The 21,074-nt window shown below is 36.7% G+C and overlaps 1 protein-coding gene and 1 long non-coding RNA gene across 4 annotated transcripts in view; one reads left to right on the top strand and one right to left on the bottom strand.

Moving 5' to 3' along the window:
• LOC128660447 (uncharacterized) overlaps positions 1–21,074 on the bottom strand; it is a 75,428-nt gene that overhangs the window by 7,416 nt on the left and 46,938 nt on the right. The gene's annotated exons all lie outside the window — the stretch shown is intronic.
• Positions 2,918–21,074, top strand: part of ACP3 (acid phosphatase 3) — a 156,007-nt gene continuing 137,850 nt past the window's right edge. For both annotated transcript variants that reach the window (XM_053714294.1, XM_053714293.1), the window contains exon 1: positions 2,918–3,089. In XM_053714294.1, the coding sequence (XP_053570269.1) occupies positions 2,976–3,089 (114 nt within the window). In that variant the 5' untranslated portion in view covers positions 2,918–2,975. The remainder of the gene's footprint in view (positions 3,090–21,074) is intronic.

Here is a 21,074-nt window from a genome sequence, read left to right as displayed (position 1 = left end):
TTTTGCACTATGCCCTTTACTTAAACCGTTTCCAGTTAATGAGAGAGCCACAAAACTGCCACATTTACACAAATTAACATCCAATCACCAATAAAAACATTTTCAAACACTAAACAGTCCCACAGATAGGTAGGTAGGTAGGTAGATAGATAGATGGATAGATGGATGGATGGATAGATGGATGGATGGATGGATGGATGGATGGATGGATGGATGGATGGATGGATGGATAGATAGAGATTAGGATAGATGGATAGAGATTAGGATGGATGGATGGATGGATGGATAGATAGAGATTAGGATAGATGGATAGAGATTAGGATAGATGGATGGATGGATAGATAGAGATTAGGATAGATAGATAGATAGATAGATAGATAGATAGATAGATAGATAGATAGATAGATAGATAGATAGATAGAGATTAGGATATATAGATAGAGATTTGGATATATAGATAGAGATTTGGATAGATAGATAGAGATTAGGATATATAGATAGAGATTAGGATATATAGATAGAGATTAGGATATATAGATAGAGATTAGGATATATAGATAGAGATTTGGATATATAGATAGAGATTAGGATACATAGATAGAGATTTGGATATATAGATAGAGATTTGGATATATAGATAGAGATTAGGATATATAGATAGAGATTTGGATATATAGATAGAGATTAGGATACATAGATAGAGATTTGGATATATAGATAGAGATTTGGATATATAGATAGAGATTAGGATACATAGATAGATAGACAGACAGATTAAATATATTGATTAGAAAAGATTATATTTTTTTCTTTCTTTTAACAAATTTAAATTGTATAGAACAATTTTTTCATCCCTGTAATATTCCATCAACACTAGTAGAGAGCTGTTTTAATTAGATACAAAAGTGCATTGCTGCTTTGGAGATGATTGTAACTAGTGCATTTTCTTTTTGCTTTACTTAAACCATTTCCAGTTAATGAGAGAGCCACAAAACTGACACATTTACACAAATTAACATCCAATTCACAGTCCTTCAAACTTAAACGATAGATAGATAGATAGATAGATAGATAGATAGATAGATAGATAGATAGATAGATAGATAGATTTAATATATAGATTAGAAAAGGTTATATTTTTTCTTTCGTTTAACAAATTTAAATTGTATAGAAGAATTGTTCAATACCTGTACTATTCCATCAACAATAGTAGAGAGCTGATCAATTTCAATTTATCATGCTTGGCTCCGGAGCTAAGTACAAGTGCACATTAAATTTACGTTCATGGCACTCTGGGGGTTAAAGTGACTGCATCAAATTACAAGCAGTACATTAATTAGACAACAAAGATTTATCATTGATTTCCTTTTCATAGCAATTTAGTCACAGTTAGCCTTGCTTCAGTGCTCCAAATACAATTTTGTATGAGTATGTGTGTCCGTGTATGAGTGTGTGCCTGTGTGTGTGTCAGTGTGTGTTTTCAAGGGAATTACTGTTATACAGGTTTACCTCGAACATATTGCAGGTTTGGTTCTAGACCACCTCAATAAAGCGAATATGGCAATAAAGTGAGTCACACTATTTTTTTTTTTCTCAGTGCATATAAAAGTTATATTTACATTTTACTGTAGTCTACTAAGTGTGGAATAGTATTATGTCTAAACAAATGTACATACCTTAATTAAAAAATACTTTATTGCTAAAAAATGCTAACCATCATCTCAGCCTTCAGTGAGTCATAGGGGCTGATTTACCAATGTCTGACGGACATGATACGATGTAGCGTATCATGTCCGCCAGACATGGCTGAATGCCGACAGCATACGCTGTCGACATTTGACATTGCACAAGCAGTTCTAGTGAACTGCTTGTGCAATGCCGCCCCCTGCAGATTCATGGGGTGTCAATCAACCTGATCGTATGTCATCGTGCGGATTGATGTCTGCAGCCTCAGAGGCGGCGGACAAGTTAAGGAGCAACGGTCTTAAGACCGCTGCTTCTTAACTCCTGTTTCCGGCGAGCATGAAGGCTCGCGCAGAAACAGGGGTATTCAGGGCCATTCGGCCCTTGATAATTTGGCCCCATAATCTTTTGCTGGTGGTGTGTATATATAGGTGTGTATATATGTGTATACATATGTATTTATGTGTTTATATGTGTATATATGTTGGAAAAGGTCAGAGATAGACTTGCTCAACACAGGGTTGCCACAAACCTTCAATTTGAAAAAATATCTGGGAAGTGCAAAAAAACAAGATATGCCTGTACTCTTTCACCAATATTTTTTTCAGAATTAAAGGGACACTAAACCCACATTTTTTTTATTTCACGATTCAGATAGAGCATTCAATTTTAAGCAACTTTCTAATTTACTCCTATTATATTTTTTCCTTCGTTCTCTTGCTATCTTTGTTTAAAAAAATAAGGAATGTAAGGTTAGGAACCGTCCCATTTTTAGTTCAGCACCCTGGGTAGTGCTTGCTGATTGGTGGCTACAGTGTGTCACTGTGTAATTTCACTAGACATTAGAAATCAAAGTAGGGCTACTAAAATAGTACATGGTCTAGGAAATAAAATGTACATGTAAACACTATATGATCTTAATACATATAGCTCAAAGGAGAAAATACAATTGATACAGGTTGATTACCTGACCAGCAGCACCCCCTTAAATTGTAGCTGGTCAGTCCCAGCTGCTGCAGCCCACCGGAAATCTCCTGGTATGCTGGTAGGCCAATCCAGCCTTGATAGATATGCATACATATATGAAAACATATACATAAGTATATATACATATTAACTCCATCTGGAAATTCCTGAGATATGTTGCAAGTTTTGTGGGAAGATTTATTGTCACCTTTGATGATATTTACTTTAGCATGGCTCCACCCAGTATACTTTAAATTTCTCATTCCATGTCTGGCCCGGCAGATCTACCTGTTCAGCAAGATTAAGAAACAAAAAATCTCACCCAAATGAAACCAATACGATCTGGATGTCTGTCTTTCTATTTTTGTTTTCTGTTTACTTTAGTTTTTCTTCTTTTAGATCGAACAGCTGCTGAGAAAAAACTTAAGCTTGTGATATTGGTAAGTGAGGAGATTTTTTTGTATCTTGCTATTTTGTTTTCTTTATAATCAAAGCATTGTTGAGCCCATTTTAAGACAGAGTGTTTGTTTTTTCATCTGTAATTAACAATGTGAAGCTAAAAAACTTGTTTGACAACTATACTTTCAGTTCTTTTCTATATATTTTGTTTAACCATGATATAAACAAGAGAGTGCTTGTTAAGAATTTCCTCACTTTATTGTTCAGCTCCACTTTTCATTTCCTTTGATAAATTTAATCTGTCATATGGCACTGAAAATGTATTTTACAATGTTAAATGTTTGCTTTAAGATGGTAATAACTATACAAATTGCACATTATTCATATATATAAGTCCAAACAGCTTAGCACAGTGAAATATAATCGGGGTGCACAACCTGTGTATATATATATATATATTTATATATATATATATATATATATATATATATATATATATATACACACACACATACAGGGATAGAAAAACATCACTATAGTTTACTAGACAGGGAAAGAAAGTCACTAGTCCAGAGGAAATATATATATATGTAAATGCCATTGTGACCAGCCTAAAGTGTATACAAACATCAACAGATCCCCACATGAAAGCAGCTCGTCGTGGTAGGCAGAATGTCTCTCTCTCTCTCTCTCTCTCTCTATATAGTGTATATATATATAAATATACTGTATATATATATATATATATATATATATATATATATATATATATATATATACATACATACATAAATACATATAAGGTTTGCCAACTTTAAAATATATATTTCATAGCATGCATTCCTTTACATGTGTCATAGAAATGTCGTAACAGGAATACATTTATTATAATATACAAAACAGTTCCTCCCTTTTTCCTCTCAATGCTCAGTATTTTAGAGTATGAGACAATTCAGGGGCATTTGAAATCTAAATATTTATGATAATATAATTTTGTTTAAAAATGTATTAATTCTTACTCTTAATACTTTAATAGTGGATAGCCACTATGTTAAAATTAAGAAATATTGTAATCAAGGTATAATTAAAGGGTCATTATAGTGACTAGCACTTCTGATTGAATCAGCTGAAGTTTCCTCTCAGGACCAGCAGTGCTCTGCAGCTCCTTTGCATTACATTAACTATGCAGAATCTCGCTTATGTGAACGTGAATTTAATAATGTAGTTGCAACACTGTAAAACACATTGTTGTGACCATGTTTGAATGAATTTGCCCCCTTTAAAAACCTGGTTACAAAGGCACATCTTCTATGTAGATATAATATTGCGAGGGAGGAGATTCATGCTTTATAGTTGCAGTACTGTTAAAATCCAATATAAGAACATATCATAAATGTTTTTAATAGAAACACATTGTCCCCATCTTGTTTTAAAATTACACCAAACCGGAAATGGTGCATTTACAAACAATAAATACAAATATTGTAAAAAGTACTTTTAAATAGCATTACCAGCCCCAGAGACCAGGCAGTGCAGTTACTAGCTTAAGGGAGCTGGGTGGAGGGGTAAATATTTAAACCCATTAATCTCTGCCATAGAAACACCCAAGACCCACCATTTGAAATGCAATAGTCTTGGGCACATAAAATTAAAGTATATATTTATTTATTTTTTTAAATGTTTACGTTTACATATATTAAATCTTATAATAGGCATTCAAGGGGTTAAAAGTGACAGTATAGTGATTGTGCAGTCATTGTAACCTTAAGAGATGTGAAAGGGCTATTATATCTGTTTTTTTTGGGTGACCACCCAGTTTATATGCAGAAGACAGGTACTTAACACATGTAAATGCCTTTTTGAGAACTTTTCATGTGCCCTAACCCCACATGAGTTATATTAAGGTGCATTATGTATTTATTAAATATAAAATATTGAAAAATATTAATAATTAATGTAAATAATTATTATAGATGTACTTAAAAATTCTAAAAATAATCTGAATATATATGTATTTTTAACAGTATCTATAATTATTAAGAATTATTAATATTTTTTTTTTTGATATCTAATATTTCATATTTGTATGATTCTCCATAAGATATCTAATTCTTCATGTGCGCTAACCCGACACCGCATTAGACTACAGCACAATACCCGAAGTGTGTTATGCATGTTTTACATTCCAGGGACAGTATAAAATAAAATCGTTTTTTCCTTAAAGGGACACTGTACCCAAAAAAATTCTTTTGTAATTCAGAAAGAGCATTCAATTTTAAGCAACTTTCTAGTTTACTCCTATTATCAATTTTTCTTCGTTCTCTTGCTATGATTATTTGAAAAAGAAGGCATCTAAGCTTTTTTTTGGTTTCAGTACTCTGGACAGCACTTTTTTATTGGTGGATGAATTTATCTACCAATCAGCAAGGACAACCCAGGTTGTTCACCAAAAATGGGCCGGCATCTAAACTTACATTCTTGCATTTCAAATAAAGATACCAAGAGAAAGAAGAAAATTTGATAATAGGAGTAAATTAGAAAGTTGCTTAAAATTTCATGCTCAATCTGAATCACGAAAGAAATGTTTTGGGTACAGTGTCCCTTTAATGTGTTTGCTATTACTTTTTTTACCAGTTGCTGCAGAGTATATGACATTTGCTTTTTAAAGCTTATTTGTGTATATGAATTAGCTGATTTTGTGTTTTGAAGCCACAACCAAATAAAATGGGTTGAGCTTGTAGGTATAATGAGATATCATTACTGTATCACATTGTGTACATATACCTGCTTCTTTATCTTATATCTGTCTGTAAACCAATCACCAATACTTGGTGAGAACAATGGAAAATTAACATTTTATTACCCTATCTCTTCTATACCCCACTGGGAGTGTAATTTCTTCTGCTGGCTGTGTTTTGAGTAAACTGTCCCTTTAACTATGTGCCTACCTCACATTTGCAAAATATGAAAAAAGTTACTCATACACAAAAACACACATTCATCCATAGACACATATACATACAGTACATACACTCGCTCATATATACACACACATACAAACACACTCACAGCATACCCACAGTCACAGTAGATTGTCAAAACATTTTTAAGGTACTTCCCAGGGGGTCCCAACCCCCAATTTAAGAAGCAATGGTTTGAAGGGCCTTTAGAATGGAAATATTACATGTTCTTATGTGTCCCAACAAAAGGAGTGGATACTGCCAGTGAGTGAGCCAATCAGCAGCTGCAGTTGCACAGCTGGGTCATGCTACTACCACTGCTGATTGGGTCACTATCCTGAAATCACTGATCATATCCTCATCTGCAGCAGAATGGAGATTGTCCAGGAGAGCAACTATAAGTGCATATGTAACCCTTAGTTAAATGAATGTTTTTATAAATTGGATACACTAATGAAATAGAGCACTTTATTTTTACACTTAACTTTTAAATGTTACAACAACTATTATAAAGTCTGATTTAGATAAATAAACAAAGAGGCATCAGCCATACAGTATTAGTTTACTAAATAAATATCAGACTTAAAACACTGCTTATTCAGACTCACACAAGACATCCACCTGAGGAGCAGTGTGCAAACAGGTAATTATCTACAAGGCTATATGGGATAAACAAGAAAAGTTAGATATTTCACATAGTTATGTCTTAGAAGTTATTATAGTGACTGAAGCAATCGGAAAGGGTCAAAGAACAGGACAAAGTACTTGTTTCTCTTCAGTTTCAAACCAAACAGTAATTAAAATGAACACATAATCTTACACACTGAAATGCACATAAATATCTTCCCCTCACTTCAAACAATAGATTTCTCAGCCTATTTAGGGTTAGATTACGAGTGGCACGCTAACTGTGGTGCACAAGCGATATTGGATTTTTTTCGCCTTTTTGTACGCAATGGAAATAGCGTTCGTATTACGAGTTTAAAATAAACGCTTTTGCTTGAGCACAATTGAACTTCAGAGCTTTGGTTAACTGTTACGCAAGACAAAAAAGTTGAACAAAACACATCAAAAATGCATACAAAAGTACAGTTACAATTATAATAATAATTATTTTAAAAAAAATAGCATTAAAAAGTTATAATTTGCGCTCCACTCATAATTTTGCCCTTAACAGGCAAAGAGTGATTATATCAGACAAAAACTTTCAAAAGTGCACATTTATCTAAACAAAATACAAAACAGTGACCTGTGTGTTAAAACTGCATTAAATCAAGACCATGCTTTTTTAATTTTATTTTAAGCGCCAGATTACAAATGGAGCCTTATTTAACTCTCCTGCTCAAGTTTTATCTCCGCTAGAAGTAAACTTTTTGCACGTGTCTGGTTGCACTCGTATTATGAGTTGAAAGTAAACTGTTTTATCATGCACACAATAACATATTCCCTCATAGAAGTCAAAGGAGCAAAAAAGTGGGTAGAAAAAAAACACTGTAATCGCGTGCAAACTGGATCGCATATTCTCAAGTGCGCTAAACCAACATGAAAATATGAATATTTTTCATTCCAATGTTCTTCACATATAACAATATGTTTTATTTATTCATAAATAGATATTTATGTATATATATATATATATATATATATATATATGGGTTCCCAGCACTCCCTGATATGGTGAAATGCCTGGGTGCTCTCTATGGTAGGTAGATAGAAACTTTAAAATGAGAAGAAGCACAAAACAGTCTTGAAAAAGGTCTCTGTGAGGACCGAAACGTTGACTGGAAATTTACTTAAGAAGAAATAAAATTATACCATGATCTCCTCAAATTATAAAACTCTTACTGCAACAATCCACAACACCCTTAATACATGGAACCCTAAACCCCTCTCCTGGTTAGGGAAAATTAACGCGATCAAAATGATCATCCTACCTAAAATTCTATATGTTCTGCAAACCCTCCCGATCACGCTCCCAGAACATCTAATATTCTCCCTACAAAGACAAATCAATTATTTCATATGGCCACGTAAACGACCTCGAATTGCCACCTCCACTTTATATCGTCCAAAAGAGTTGGGGGGGGTGGGAGCTCCCAATATATCACGTTACAGACAGGCAGTATTCCTCACACGAATAGTCGACTGGTGTAAACATAACACGAACAAAGAGTGGGTCCAACTAGAGCAAACACTCTCTGATAAGAACTATCTATGTGGGAATTGCTGGATCCCCAACGCCCACCGTAAATTATTACACACAACTCCAAGCCTGGTGAGCGAAACGTTTAGACAATGGGACAAAATACTCAAGAAACACCCGAAGATCTCCACAATGTATTCTCCCCTAACACCAGTTAGCAAAAATACACCGCTCTCCTCCTTAATAAAAACACCTAATGCAGCCCACTCTTCCTCCTTTTTGCAAAGCTCAATCCCACACCACCTCTTATACAAGGATAACGGCATCCAACCCCAACAGGTAGTCAGTGACATTCTTGGAACTCACTTTCAAAACTGGTTCACCTATACACAGCTGAAACACTACCTATCCACACACCCTTTTAGATCCCAATTAAATAGACGCCTATCCCAATTCGAAACAATATGCTTCCAACCCCACCCACAGAGGGGAATCTTATCGTTAGTATATAACATGCTATCGCAGGTGTCCCATACAACACCCCCCACTTATATAGCTAAATGGGAAACAGACTTAGAAAATACCTTAGACCCACAAGACTGGACTATCATTTTCCAACAAATGACTAAAGCCTCATCATCTATCTCAATGCTAGAGATGAATATAAAATTATTGAGCAGATGGTACTACACACCTGCTCGACTACACCATTTATTTCCCAACGCGACTGCCATGTGCTGGAGGGAGTGCGGACAGCCGGCAGGTTTCGCACATATATGGTGGACTTGCCCGGTAGTAATATCCTACTGGCACGCCCTCAAGCCAGAGATGGAAAAATTGCTGGGGGCGACACTCCCATTCACACCGTGGGTTTTTCTATTTAATAAATTCCCTAAAATCACATGCAAATTAAAACGAACACTTCTCACCATCGCAATTAATACAGCAAAGAGGTTAATACCACTGAACTGGAAAAAAACAACCTTGCCATCACCTGCAATATGGAAAGCGAAAGTCACACACTACCTCCACTTAGAAAAATACCATTACACTCACACCAAACGAATAGACGAATACCATAACATAGTATTTCTATGGGAGGAATACATAAACAATTAGCACCAACTAATTCCCTCACAATCTCTCAGGCACCGACCAAACAAAGAATCCTCAGCTATGATTTCCTAAGACCTAGATCCCTAAAATAACTATTAAATGTAACCCATCCATAGCAGTCAGGAGGCAGTCACTCTTACTAATTCATCACTCATAGATGATTCATACATATAGACGGCAACTGTATTGGTACTTTCCATCTAAACCACTAGCAATAGCTAACCTCGAGTCTTTCTGTCGTAAGAACAGTGAAATATTTGTAATAATGTCCTATCTATTGTAATAATCATTGTTGATTTGAAACTTTTGTTTTTATGTTAACCTATGTATACCTTGGAATATTCTCAATAAAAGTATTAAAACCAAAAAAAAAAAAAAAAAAAAAAAAAAAATTTAAAAAAATAAAAAATTTTTGCATTTAAAATTGATTTTTTTTTTTAATAAAACAAAGTGTTTTCATTAAAAAAAAAAAAAAAGAAGAAATAAAATTATGTTTATTAAGACCTGAGTTTGCCTCTTCTCATTTTGAAGTTTATATATATATATACATATACTAGCTGTTGCCCGCTGCTTCGCTTGCATGGATTTTATAATTTGTAAAGAATAGCGAAAAACCCGACCACTCGCAACACCGTGCCCTCACGTGTGTGTCCGTTCAGGTTGCACACCCGCTGACATGAACTTCTTGAGTTTTCGTTAATTCTCAGTGTTTCTCGTATTCTAAATACCAGTTTTCATGTCTGTAACATCTTTGGTTTTTGAGATATAGTTATCCTCATATATCATCCCCCCCCTTTTGACCCCCCTTAAGTGGATGTTTGGGAAATGGTAAAACACATGTTTCTTTATTTTTAAAGGAGAATGTAAATTCCAATTTTCACATCAGTAACATCTTTGGCTTTTGAGATCTAGGTATCCTCATAAATCACCTCCCTTTTGACTCCCCTTAAAGGGACACTGAACCCAATTTTTTTCTTTCGTGATTCAGAAAGAGCATGCAATTTTAAGCAACTTTCTAATTTACTCCTATTATCAAATTTTCTTCCTTCTCTTGGTATCTTTATTTGAAATGCAAGAATATAAATTTAGATGCCAGCCCATTTTTGGTGAAAAACCTGGGTTATTTTTGCTGATTGGTGGATAAATTAATCCACCAATAAAAAAGTGCAGAGTTCTGAAACAAAAAAGAAGCTTAGATGCCTTCTTTTTCAAATAAAAATAGCAAGTGAATGAAGAAAAATTGATAATAGGAGTAAATTAGAAAGTTGCTTAAAATTGCATGCTCTAGCTGAATGATGAAAGAAAAAAATTGGGTTCAGTGTTCCTTTAAGTGGATTTTCAGAAAATATTAAAACACGTGTTTCTTTATTTTTAAGATGAATCTAAATACCAATTTTCACGTCTGTAACATCTTTGGTTTTTGAGAAACAGTTATCCTCGTAAATCAGCCCCCCCTTTTGACCCTCTTAAGTGGATTTGGGGGAAATTGTAAAACATGTGTTTCTTTATATTTCATGGAGAATCAAAATACCAATTTTCACGTTTGTAACATTGTCGGTTTTTGAGATATAGATATCCTCATAAATCAGCCCCCCCTCTTTTGACCCCCTTAAGTGGATTTTGGGGAAATGGTAAAACCATTGTTTCTTTATTTTTCAAGGCGAATCTAAATACCAATTTTCACGTTTGTAACATGGTCGGTTTTTGAGATATAGGTGTCCTAATAAATCAGCCCCCCCCCCCTTTGGACCCCCCTTAAGTGAATTTTGGGGAAATGGCAAAACATGTGTTTCTTTATTTTTCAAGGAGAATCTAAATACCAATTTTCATGTCTGTAACATCGTCAGTATTTTAGATATAGGTATCCTCATAAAACAGCCCCCCCTCTTTTGAGCCCCCTTAAGTAGATTTTGTGGAAATGGTAAAATATGTGTTTCTTTATTTTTCAAGGAGAATCTAAATACCAATTTTCACATCTGTAACATCTTTGGTTTTTGAGATATAGGTATACTCATAAAATAGTTCACCCCCCTTAGGGACTTAATTTCCAAAAATCCTTCCTTATATATATCATGGTTTGGTGCAAAAATACATATTTATACTTATATATATATATATATATATATATATATATATATATATATATATATATATATAGAGCCAAGATGAGCACTCTCACTTCAAACTTCAGCAGCCAGGGTGCTAGTAGGTAATAGGTAAGGTAATAGGTATATATGGCAAGAAACTTGCACTCACTGGACTTTTTTCAAAACACCAAAATTTAATGTGACGTTTCGGAGATAGAGTATCCCCTTCCTCAGACGAAAGTGAAATGGCAATACCAGCAGTTTAAAAAGACAAACAAAATGGTGACCCCTCCACCCAATTAAGACAAAAACCGCCAAAAATGGTAGTCATGACTACCACACAATCCAAATTACATGTGTTGTTAAACAAAACAAATATTGCTGAGAAATTCAAAATTGATTGATCAAGTGATTGAATATTATAGTGTAAAGTACTGAATCATGTGAAACAATAACCATAATTAAAAAAGTATAATAAAAAGTATATACCAATATCTGGCAACTATGGAGTATTAAATTCTAAATACTATGTGTTATTCACATATACACACGCATATCCCATTAAAAAACTGTATAAGGGAACCTGCATCATAGGGGGAAGCACAAACTAGCACACGCTAACAAACTTAAAGTCTCTGAGTTCTAAGGCAAAGAAGGGTGCATACACAACACAGTGCCATTGAAGATGAGGGAACAAGACATTGTTAATTGTACATCTATTACTGTGTATTGCAAAAATAGGCTTTTACTCACACGCTAGGTAGTAAAATCCACCGGGACCGGTCATGGCGAAAACCGGAAGTGGAGGGGGCGAGTAGTGACGTCACGTCACCAAGGCAACGACTAAAGCTTTGCACACTGAGAGCGCATAGTCAGACCGTGGGGCACAATAGCCACTATCAGACCGTGGGGCGCACTAGCCACTATGGGTAAAGAGAAAAGTAACCTATGTGTATTACAAGAAAAGTACAAATCACAACACCACACAGAGTAAGCATTAATCTGTTATAACAAAACAGGAACAAGAGGTCCTGAGTATCATACCAGTGTAGCCAATTGGAAAGTGTGAATCTATGAGGATCAGGCACTAAACACCGCTAATATATGCAGTACCAGCATTATACCTAAGGCAGGGAAATAAAATAAAATAAAATTAAGGTAATATAATAGGTAAAAACTTATAAGAACTGAATTAGAGAGATAAGGGACTAGTGGATAAATAGACCAAAGAGAAGTCACAAGAGATTCAATTAACAAAAGTGGGTAATACACTGCTCATGTCATGTACCCCATCCACGAATAAAAATTGTCACAAATATAAAAGTGAGCAATAATAGACACCTGTCACCACAGGTAATAAGCCGAGAACTTTAAATGTACAACTCAAAACTATACAGGTATTGGCTAGTAAGGAATGAACAAACATACGAGAGAAATAGGACATCAAGCGGAACAAACCCCAAATCTAAAATAGACACTGTGATGGCATACAACAAAAGTGGGCATAGAACGACTGTGAGCCTCAAAAACCACAAAAATAACAAAAATAAATGCAAAAGAGTGCAAAGGAATCCTGTCCACACATACAGGGGATGGAACTAACATGGCACGCATCCACCAGATCAAGAAATTTAATTGGGGGGAGGGGTCACAATTTTGTTTGTCTTTTTAAACTGCTGGTATTGCCATTTCACTTTCGTCTGAGGAAGGGGATACTCTATCTCCGAAACGTCACATTAAATTTTGGTGTTTTAAAAAAAGTCCAGTGAGTGCAAGTTTCTTGCCATATATATATATATATATATATATATATATATATATATATATACACACACACACATATATATATATATATATATATATACATGATTATATATAGGTATAGATATATATAGATACTCCTTGAAATAACGAATGCACTCTTAGGTCTTTTTAGGTGAAGAAAAACAATCTCTTTAATGGAACGTTTTCAGGGAATTCTTCCCCTTCATCAGCACAAATTCAGTGTCAAACATGAAAACTTATATACACATATGTGAAATTAAACAATGCCAAATACCTGTGATCACTCAGTACCACAGAGGCTGGTAAAAGGGATAAGTTCTTACAAAGGGGCTACAAAAAGCAGATAGTAGAAAATACCCTGAAAGAAGTCCTATCCTATACACAGGATACCCTCATTCATAAAGCTGCAACAACTGAGAAACAAAACAGATTAATAATGGCAACAACGTTTTCACCCAATACCACAGAGGCTGGTAAAATTTTGAGAAAACACTGTCCGGCGGTTAAATCGGACCCAAAATTGGTATTTACACAAAACCTCACCCCATGATAGCATACCGAAGAGGCACTAACCTCCGGGATATCTTAGTACGGACAGACCCTAAGAAAAGCTACATGGAAGTAACTAATGTCAACATCAAAGGCTCATATCGAACATTGGTGTAGTTGCTGTCTATTGTAAGGTTATTCCTTAATGCATATGTGGCGACCAAATATTTACACAATATCTAAAAATACATTCTAGAAAAACTGGCTTACACCTAGTGTCTCCCCAGCTATTATCGGTTTCTACACAGACAATCGCTAATTGCTTTCATATGTCCTCCATATATTGGAATGTTCCTGCATTTATTAGAATATGCCATCCTGTTGGAGTTAACTTGTTACATCATTTGATTATATGGGACCCAGTCCTTGTGGCACAAATCCAATGTCCATTTTTTTCTGCCTATTGTGTGCATATATGTACCCTCTGCTTTTGCCCACACTAGGCATATATTTATGTTGTTGTTGCACTAGTATTACAGGCAGTGTGTGTTGCCAGTCGAGTACATCAACTCCTGTGTTGCATTCCTATGTTGTATTCCTGCTATATCCTTGTAGTATGTGTATAGGTGGGTATTCCAGTTGGGCTGCTCTTTGTATAGGTATAGGAGAAGGTATATATAGGTAACTTGCCTATTGGTTATGAGAACTGCTGAATGGCAGGGATCACCTCCGTGTCCCCCTCCTATTCAGTTCTAAGGCATATGCTAAAAAATCTACCCCCTACGGGACCTGATTTTCAGCATGTCGCCAAGACTTATTCTCTGTCCCACTGGCCGTACGCTGGACTGTATCTCCACTTATAAATGAGCGCCTTGAAATCTGGTGGCGAGTTTAGACCTCCTGGGGCTATCGTGCCCAATCTATATATCCACTCTGCCTCTCGCCTTAGTAAGGCTTTGCTGCGGTCACCTCCCTTATCAAGGGAGGGAATGTGGTCTATCAGGATATACCTGATGGTTGATACTTGATGTGACATCCGTGCACAGTGCCTGGCCACGGGCTGGTCGGAGTCTCCCATGGGCAAAAGAGCAGATATACTACAAATTTAGTGTTGCAGGATATGGAGTGTTTGATGGTATACACTTTATTTGTGTGTGGATGGTGGAAATTTTTTGTGGCTATCAGGCCATTGCATGTTGTGCACCCCAGGCATCGATATGAGCCTTTGATGGTGACATTAGTTACTTCCATGTAGCTTCTCTTAGGGTCTGTCCATACTAAGATATCCCGGAGGTTAGTGCCTCTTCGTGTATGCTATCATGGGGGTGAGGTTTTGTGTAAATACCAATTTTGGGTCAGATTTAACCACCGGCCAGTGTTTTTTCAAAATTTTACCAGCCTCTGTGCTATTGGGTGAAAAATTTGTTGCCATTATTAATCTGTTTTGTTTCTCAGTTGTTGCAGCTTTATGAATGAGGTGATGCTTTCATGATCTGGCGGGGGGAACAGCAAACACTCCTTAATTGGTTCAATAATTGGAATAGCACGGAGACGCCGGTGAGGTTTAAGATCACATACAATGACAAAGAGATACAATTTCTTGATCTTAACATCTACATACAGGGGAGTTCCTTAGGTACCACGCTTTATAATAAGCCTACTGATAGGAACTCTATCATTAATGCATCTAGCTGCCACCCACCAGCATTACTCAAGGGCATCATTAAATCCCAGATGACCAGGGTAATACGAAATAATTCCAACACTACTACAGGGGTCTCCCAGTTGCAAATCATGAGGCATAAGTTCTTACAAAGGGGCTTCTTAGGTGAAGAAAAACAATCTCTTTAATGGAACGTTTTCAGGGAATTCTTCCCCTTCATCAGCATAAATTCAGTGTCAAACATGAAAACTTATATACACATATGTGAAATTAAACAATGCCAAATACCTGTGATCACTCAGTACCACAGAGGCTGGTAAAAGGGATAAGTTCTTACAAAGGGGCTACAAAAAGCAGATAGTAGAAAATACCCTGAAAGAAGTCCTATCCTATACACAGGATACCCTCATTCATAAAGCTGCAACAACTGAGAAACAAAACAGATTAACAATGGCAACAACTTTTTCACCCAATACCACAGAGGCTGGTAAAATTTTGAGAAAACACTGGCCGGTGGTTAAATCGGACCCAAAATTGGTATTTACACAAAACCTCACCCCATGATAGCATAACGAAGAGGCACTAACCTCCGGGATATCTTAGTACGGACAGACCCTAAGAAAAGCTACATGGAAGTAACTAATGTCAACTTCAAAGGCTCATATCGAACATTGGTGTAGTTGCTGTCTATTGTAAGGTTATTCCTTAATGCATATGTGGCGACCAAATATTTACACAATATCTAAAAATACATTCTAGAAAAACTGGCTTACACCTAGTGTCTCCCCAGCTATTATCGGTTTCTACACAGACAATCGCTAATTGCTTTCATATGTCCTCCATATATTGGAATGTTCCTGCATTTATTAGAATATGCCATCCTGTTGGAGTTAACTTGTTACATCATTTGATTATATGGGACCCAGTCCTTGTGGCACAAATCCAATGTCCATTTTTTTCTGCCTATTGTGTGCATATATGTACCCTCTGCTTTTGCCCACACTAGGCATATATTTATGTTGTTGTTGCACTAGTATTACAGGCAGTGTGTGTTGCCAGTCGAGTACATCAACTCCTGTGTTGCATTCCTATGTTGTATTCCTGCTATATCCTTGTAGTATGTGTATAGGTGGGTATTCCAGTTGGGGTGCTCTTTGTATAGGTATAGGAGAAGGTATATATAGGTAACTTGCCTATTGGTTATGAGAACTGCTGAATGGCAGGGATCACCTCCGTGTCCCCCTCCTATTCAGTTCTAAGGCATATGCTAAAAAATCTACCCCCTAAGGGACCTGATTTTCAGCATGTCGCCAAGACTTATTCTCTGTCCCACTGGCCGTACGCTGGACTGTATCTCCACTTATAAATGAGCGCCTTGAAATCTGGTGGCGAGTTTAGACCTCCTGGGGCTATCGTGCCCAATCTATATATCCACTCTGCCTCTCGCCTTAGTAAGGCTTTGCTGCGGTCACCTCCCTTATCAAGGGAGGGAATGTGGTCTATCAGGATATACCTGATGGTTGATACTTGATGTGACATCCGTGCACAGTGCCTGGCCACGGGCTGGTCGGAGTCTCCCATGGGCAAAAGAGCAGATATACTACAAATTTAGTGTTGCAGGATATGGAGTGTTTGATAGTATACACTTTATTTGTGTGTGGATGGTGGAAATTTTTTGTGGCTATCAGGCCATTGCATGTTGTGCACCCCAGGCATCGATATGAGCCTTTGATGTTGACATTAGTTACTTCCATGTAGCTTCTCTTAGGGTCTGTCCATACTAAGATATCCCGGAGGTTAGTGCCTCTTCGGTATGCTATCCTGGGGGTGAGGTTTTGTGTAAATACCAATTTTGGGTCAGATTTAACCACCGGCCAGTGTTTTTTCAAAATTTTACCAGCCTCTGTGCTATTGGGTGAAAAAGTTGTTGCCATTATTAATCTGTTTTGTTTCTCAGTTGTTGCAGCTTTATGAATGAGGTGATGCTTTCATGATCTGGCGGGGGGAACAGCAAACACTCCTTAATTGGTTCAATAATTGGAATAGCACAGAGACGCCGGTGAGGTTTAAGATCACATACAATGACAAAGAGATACAATTTCTTGATCTTAACATCTACATACAGGGGAGTTCCTTAGGTACCACGCTTTATAATAAGCCTACTGATAGGAACTCTATCATTAATGCATCTAGCTGCCACCCACCAGCATTACTCAAGGGCATCATTAAATCCCAGATGACCAGGGTAATACGAAATAATTCCAACACTACTACAGGGGTCTCCCAGTTGCAACTCATGAGGCATAAGTTCTTACAAAGGGGCTTCTTAGGTGAAGAAAAACAATCTCTTTAATGGAACGTTTTCAGGGAATTCTTCCCCTTCATCAGCACAAATTCAGTGTCAAACATGCAAACTTATATACACATATGTGAAATTAAACAATGCCAAATACCTGTGATCACTCAGTACCACAGAGGCTGGTAAAAGGGATAAGTTCTTACAAAGGGGCTACAAAAAGCAGATAGTAGAAAATACCCTGAAAGAAGTTCTATCCTATACACAGGATACCCTCATTCATAAAGCTGCAACAACTGAGAAACAAAACAGATTAATAATGGCAACAACTTTTTCACCCAATACCACAGAGAATGGTAAAATTTTGAGAAAACCCTGGCCGGTGGTTAAATCGGACCCAAAATTGGTATTTACACAAAACCTCACCCCCATGATAGCATACCGAAGAGGCACTAACCTCCAGGATATCTTAGTATGGACAGACCCTAAGAAAAGCTACATGGAAGTAACTAATGTCAACATCAAAGGCTCATATCAATGCCTGGGGTGCACAACATGCAATGGCCACAAAAAATTTCCACCATCAACACACAAATAAAGTGTATACCATCAAACACTCCATATCCTGCAACACTACATTTGTAGCATATCTGCTCTTTTTCCCATGTGCTCGATTCTACGTGGGAAAAACGAGTGGCACACTCCGCGAAAGGATGGCCAATCACAGACGGGCTATACGAGTAGCACTTAGCGAGGGAGAATCCGACCAGCCTGTGGCCAGGCACTGTGCACAGATGTCACATCAAGTATCGACCATCAGGTATATCCTGATAGACCACATTCCCTCCCTTGATAAGGGAGGTGACCGCAGCAAAGCCTTACTAAAACGAGAGGCAGAGTGGATATATAGATTGGGCACGATAGCCCCAGGAGGTCTAAACTCGCCACCAGATTTCAAGGCGCTCATTTAGAAGTGGAGATACAGTCCAGGGTACGGCCAGTTGGACAGAGAATAAGTCTTGGCGACATGCTGAAAATCAGGTCCCGTAGGGGGTAGATTTTTTAGCATATGCCTTAGAACTGAATAGGAGGGGGACACGGAGGTGATCCCTGCCATTCAGCAGTTCTCATACCCAATAGACAAGTTACCTATATATACCTTCTCCTATACCTATACAAAGAGCAGCCCAACTGGAATACCCACCTATACACATACTACAAGGATATAGCAGGAATACAACATAGGAATGCAACACAGGAGTTGATGTACTCGACTGGCAACACGCACTGCCTGTAATAGCAGTGCAACAACAACATAAATATATGCCTAGTGTGGGCAAAAGCAGAGGGTACATATATGCACACAATAGGCAGAAAAAAAATGGACATTGGATTTGTGCCACAAGGACTGGGTCCCATATAATCAAATGATGTAACAAGTTAACTCCAACAGGATGGCATATTCTAATAAATGCAGGAACATTCCAATATATGGAGGACATATGAAAGCAATTAGCGATTGTCTGTGTAGAAACCGATAATAGCTGGGTAGACACTAGGTGTAAGCCAGTTTTTCTAGAATGTATTTTTAGATATTGTGTAAATATTTGGTCGCCACATATGCATTAAGGAATAACCTTACAATAGACAGCAACTACACCAATGTTCAGTATATCACTGAAGAATGTAGTCCAACCCGTTGATATGATGGATGGCATTTGACAGTGCATAGATACACGACATGTAACGTAACTGGTGACTCAAACCCCAGTATACATATTAATGCACCAAGTAGTTCCGGCTTGATCTTGTCACCATGCCAACCAACATAACAACCAACGATCCCGAGTGTGGCACCATCACATCAGGGTGAGTTAAAAATCAAATGGGTATACAGAAGAGCTGTCACAAACCAGGTGTATAGTTTAATGCACCAGTGTTTTGAGCACGATGATACGTACGATAGCTACTTGCGATCACAGCCTGTAAATAATTTAACCCCACACTTGGGGTACTTTGAGATAAATTTTGTACAAGTTCAAAATGTAATTTACAATGTACCTTACATTTTCACACAATTAAAGACCACAAAGGTATAGATTTTACACTTTATTTTGGTAACCGGAAATAGAATATGTGATACCACTTCCGGTCTACACGTAGTGGAACGCAAATTATGCGTTCCATATAGATTTTTTGGCGCCAGTTCACTGAGTGATCACAGGTATTTGGCATTGTTTAATTTCACATATGTGTATATAAGTTTGCATGTTTGACACTGAATTTGTGCTGATGAAGGGGAAGAATTCCCTGAAAACGTCCCATTAAAGAGATTGTTTTTCTTCACCTAAAAAGACCTGATAGTGCATTCGTTTTTTCAAGGAGTATGCATTGCATGTTTGCACCCAGGCAGATGTCTTAAGGAGGGTAACACTGTACATTGAACGATATTTGATATATATAGATATATATAAATATAAATGAATATCTATTTAGAAATACGTAGAACATATTCTGCTATGTGCAGAACATTTGAATGTGAAATGTTTACAGTAAATACACAGTATAAAACAGTATAAGACTTTTATTAAATATGAATATAGCATAAATATGCTTTTACTTGTTTTCATCTACTTAACTGCAAAGGGCTCCAATGCACTTATATTTTTGTCTATATATGTGTGTCTGTAAATACATATATTGATGATGGTAGAGAGGAAGGATTTTTGGATGAACAGACTAGTGTATTTTTATATGTTGAAAATACGGTGACTCCTGTCTTTAATTTTTTACTGAAAGTCCATAAGTCCCTCACCAATGTTAAAGGTCGACCAATTATAAGTGGTATAGGTTCATTGTTCGAACATTTCTCCCAGTGGCTGGATGCTATACTGCAGCCATTAGTAAGAAATCTGGAAAGCTATTTGAGGGATACAAAGCAACTATTGGTGGAACTAGAATCCATCACATGGAGTGAGGATCTAAACTGGTTAACAGTTGATGTGGTTGCTTTGTATTCCTCAATTCCACATGAAAAGGGTCTTGAGACCCTGGACTTTTTCTAGTAAGAATGACCAACTATGATCAAAATTTTCACAGATATATCTTAAGGGTGGCTGAAGTGCTGTTTACCCATATTTACTTTGTTTTTGAGGGTGTTCACTACCTCCAGAGATGTGGGAGAGCTATGGGGGCAAAATTGCCCCTCCTATGCCAACCTTTTTATGGGTTGATGGGAGCTGTCCCACATCTATGGATGTGATGAGCACCTGAGGGACAAGATAATATATTATCGAAGATTTATAGATGATCTTCTTATTGTCTGGAAAGGCAGTGAAGATGAAGCCATAAGATTTGTGAACAAGTTAAATCAGAATAAAGTGGGCATTCAGTTTACGTCAGAATTTGGAGGGAGACAAATTCATTATTTGGATGTTACATTACAAGGAACATCAGATAAAAAGATAATAACTAAGGTCTACAGGAA

Source organism: Bombina bombina, chromosome 5 (assembly GCF_027579735.1).
Source record: "Bombina bombina isolate aBomBom1 chromosome 5, aBomBom1.pri, whole genome shotgun sequence".
Taxonomy (NCBI): Eukaryota; Metazoa; Chordata; class Amphibia; order Anura; family Bombinatoridae; genus Bombina; species Bombina bombina.
This window is presented reverse-complemented; position numbering and strand designations above follow the sequence as displayed.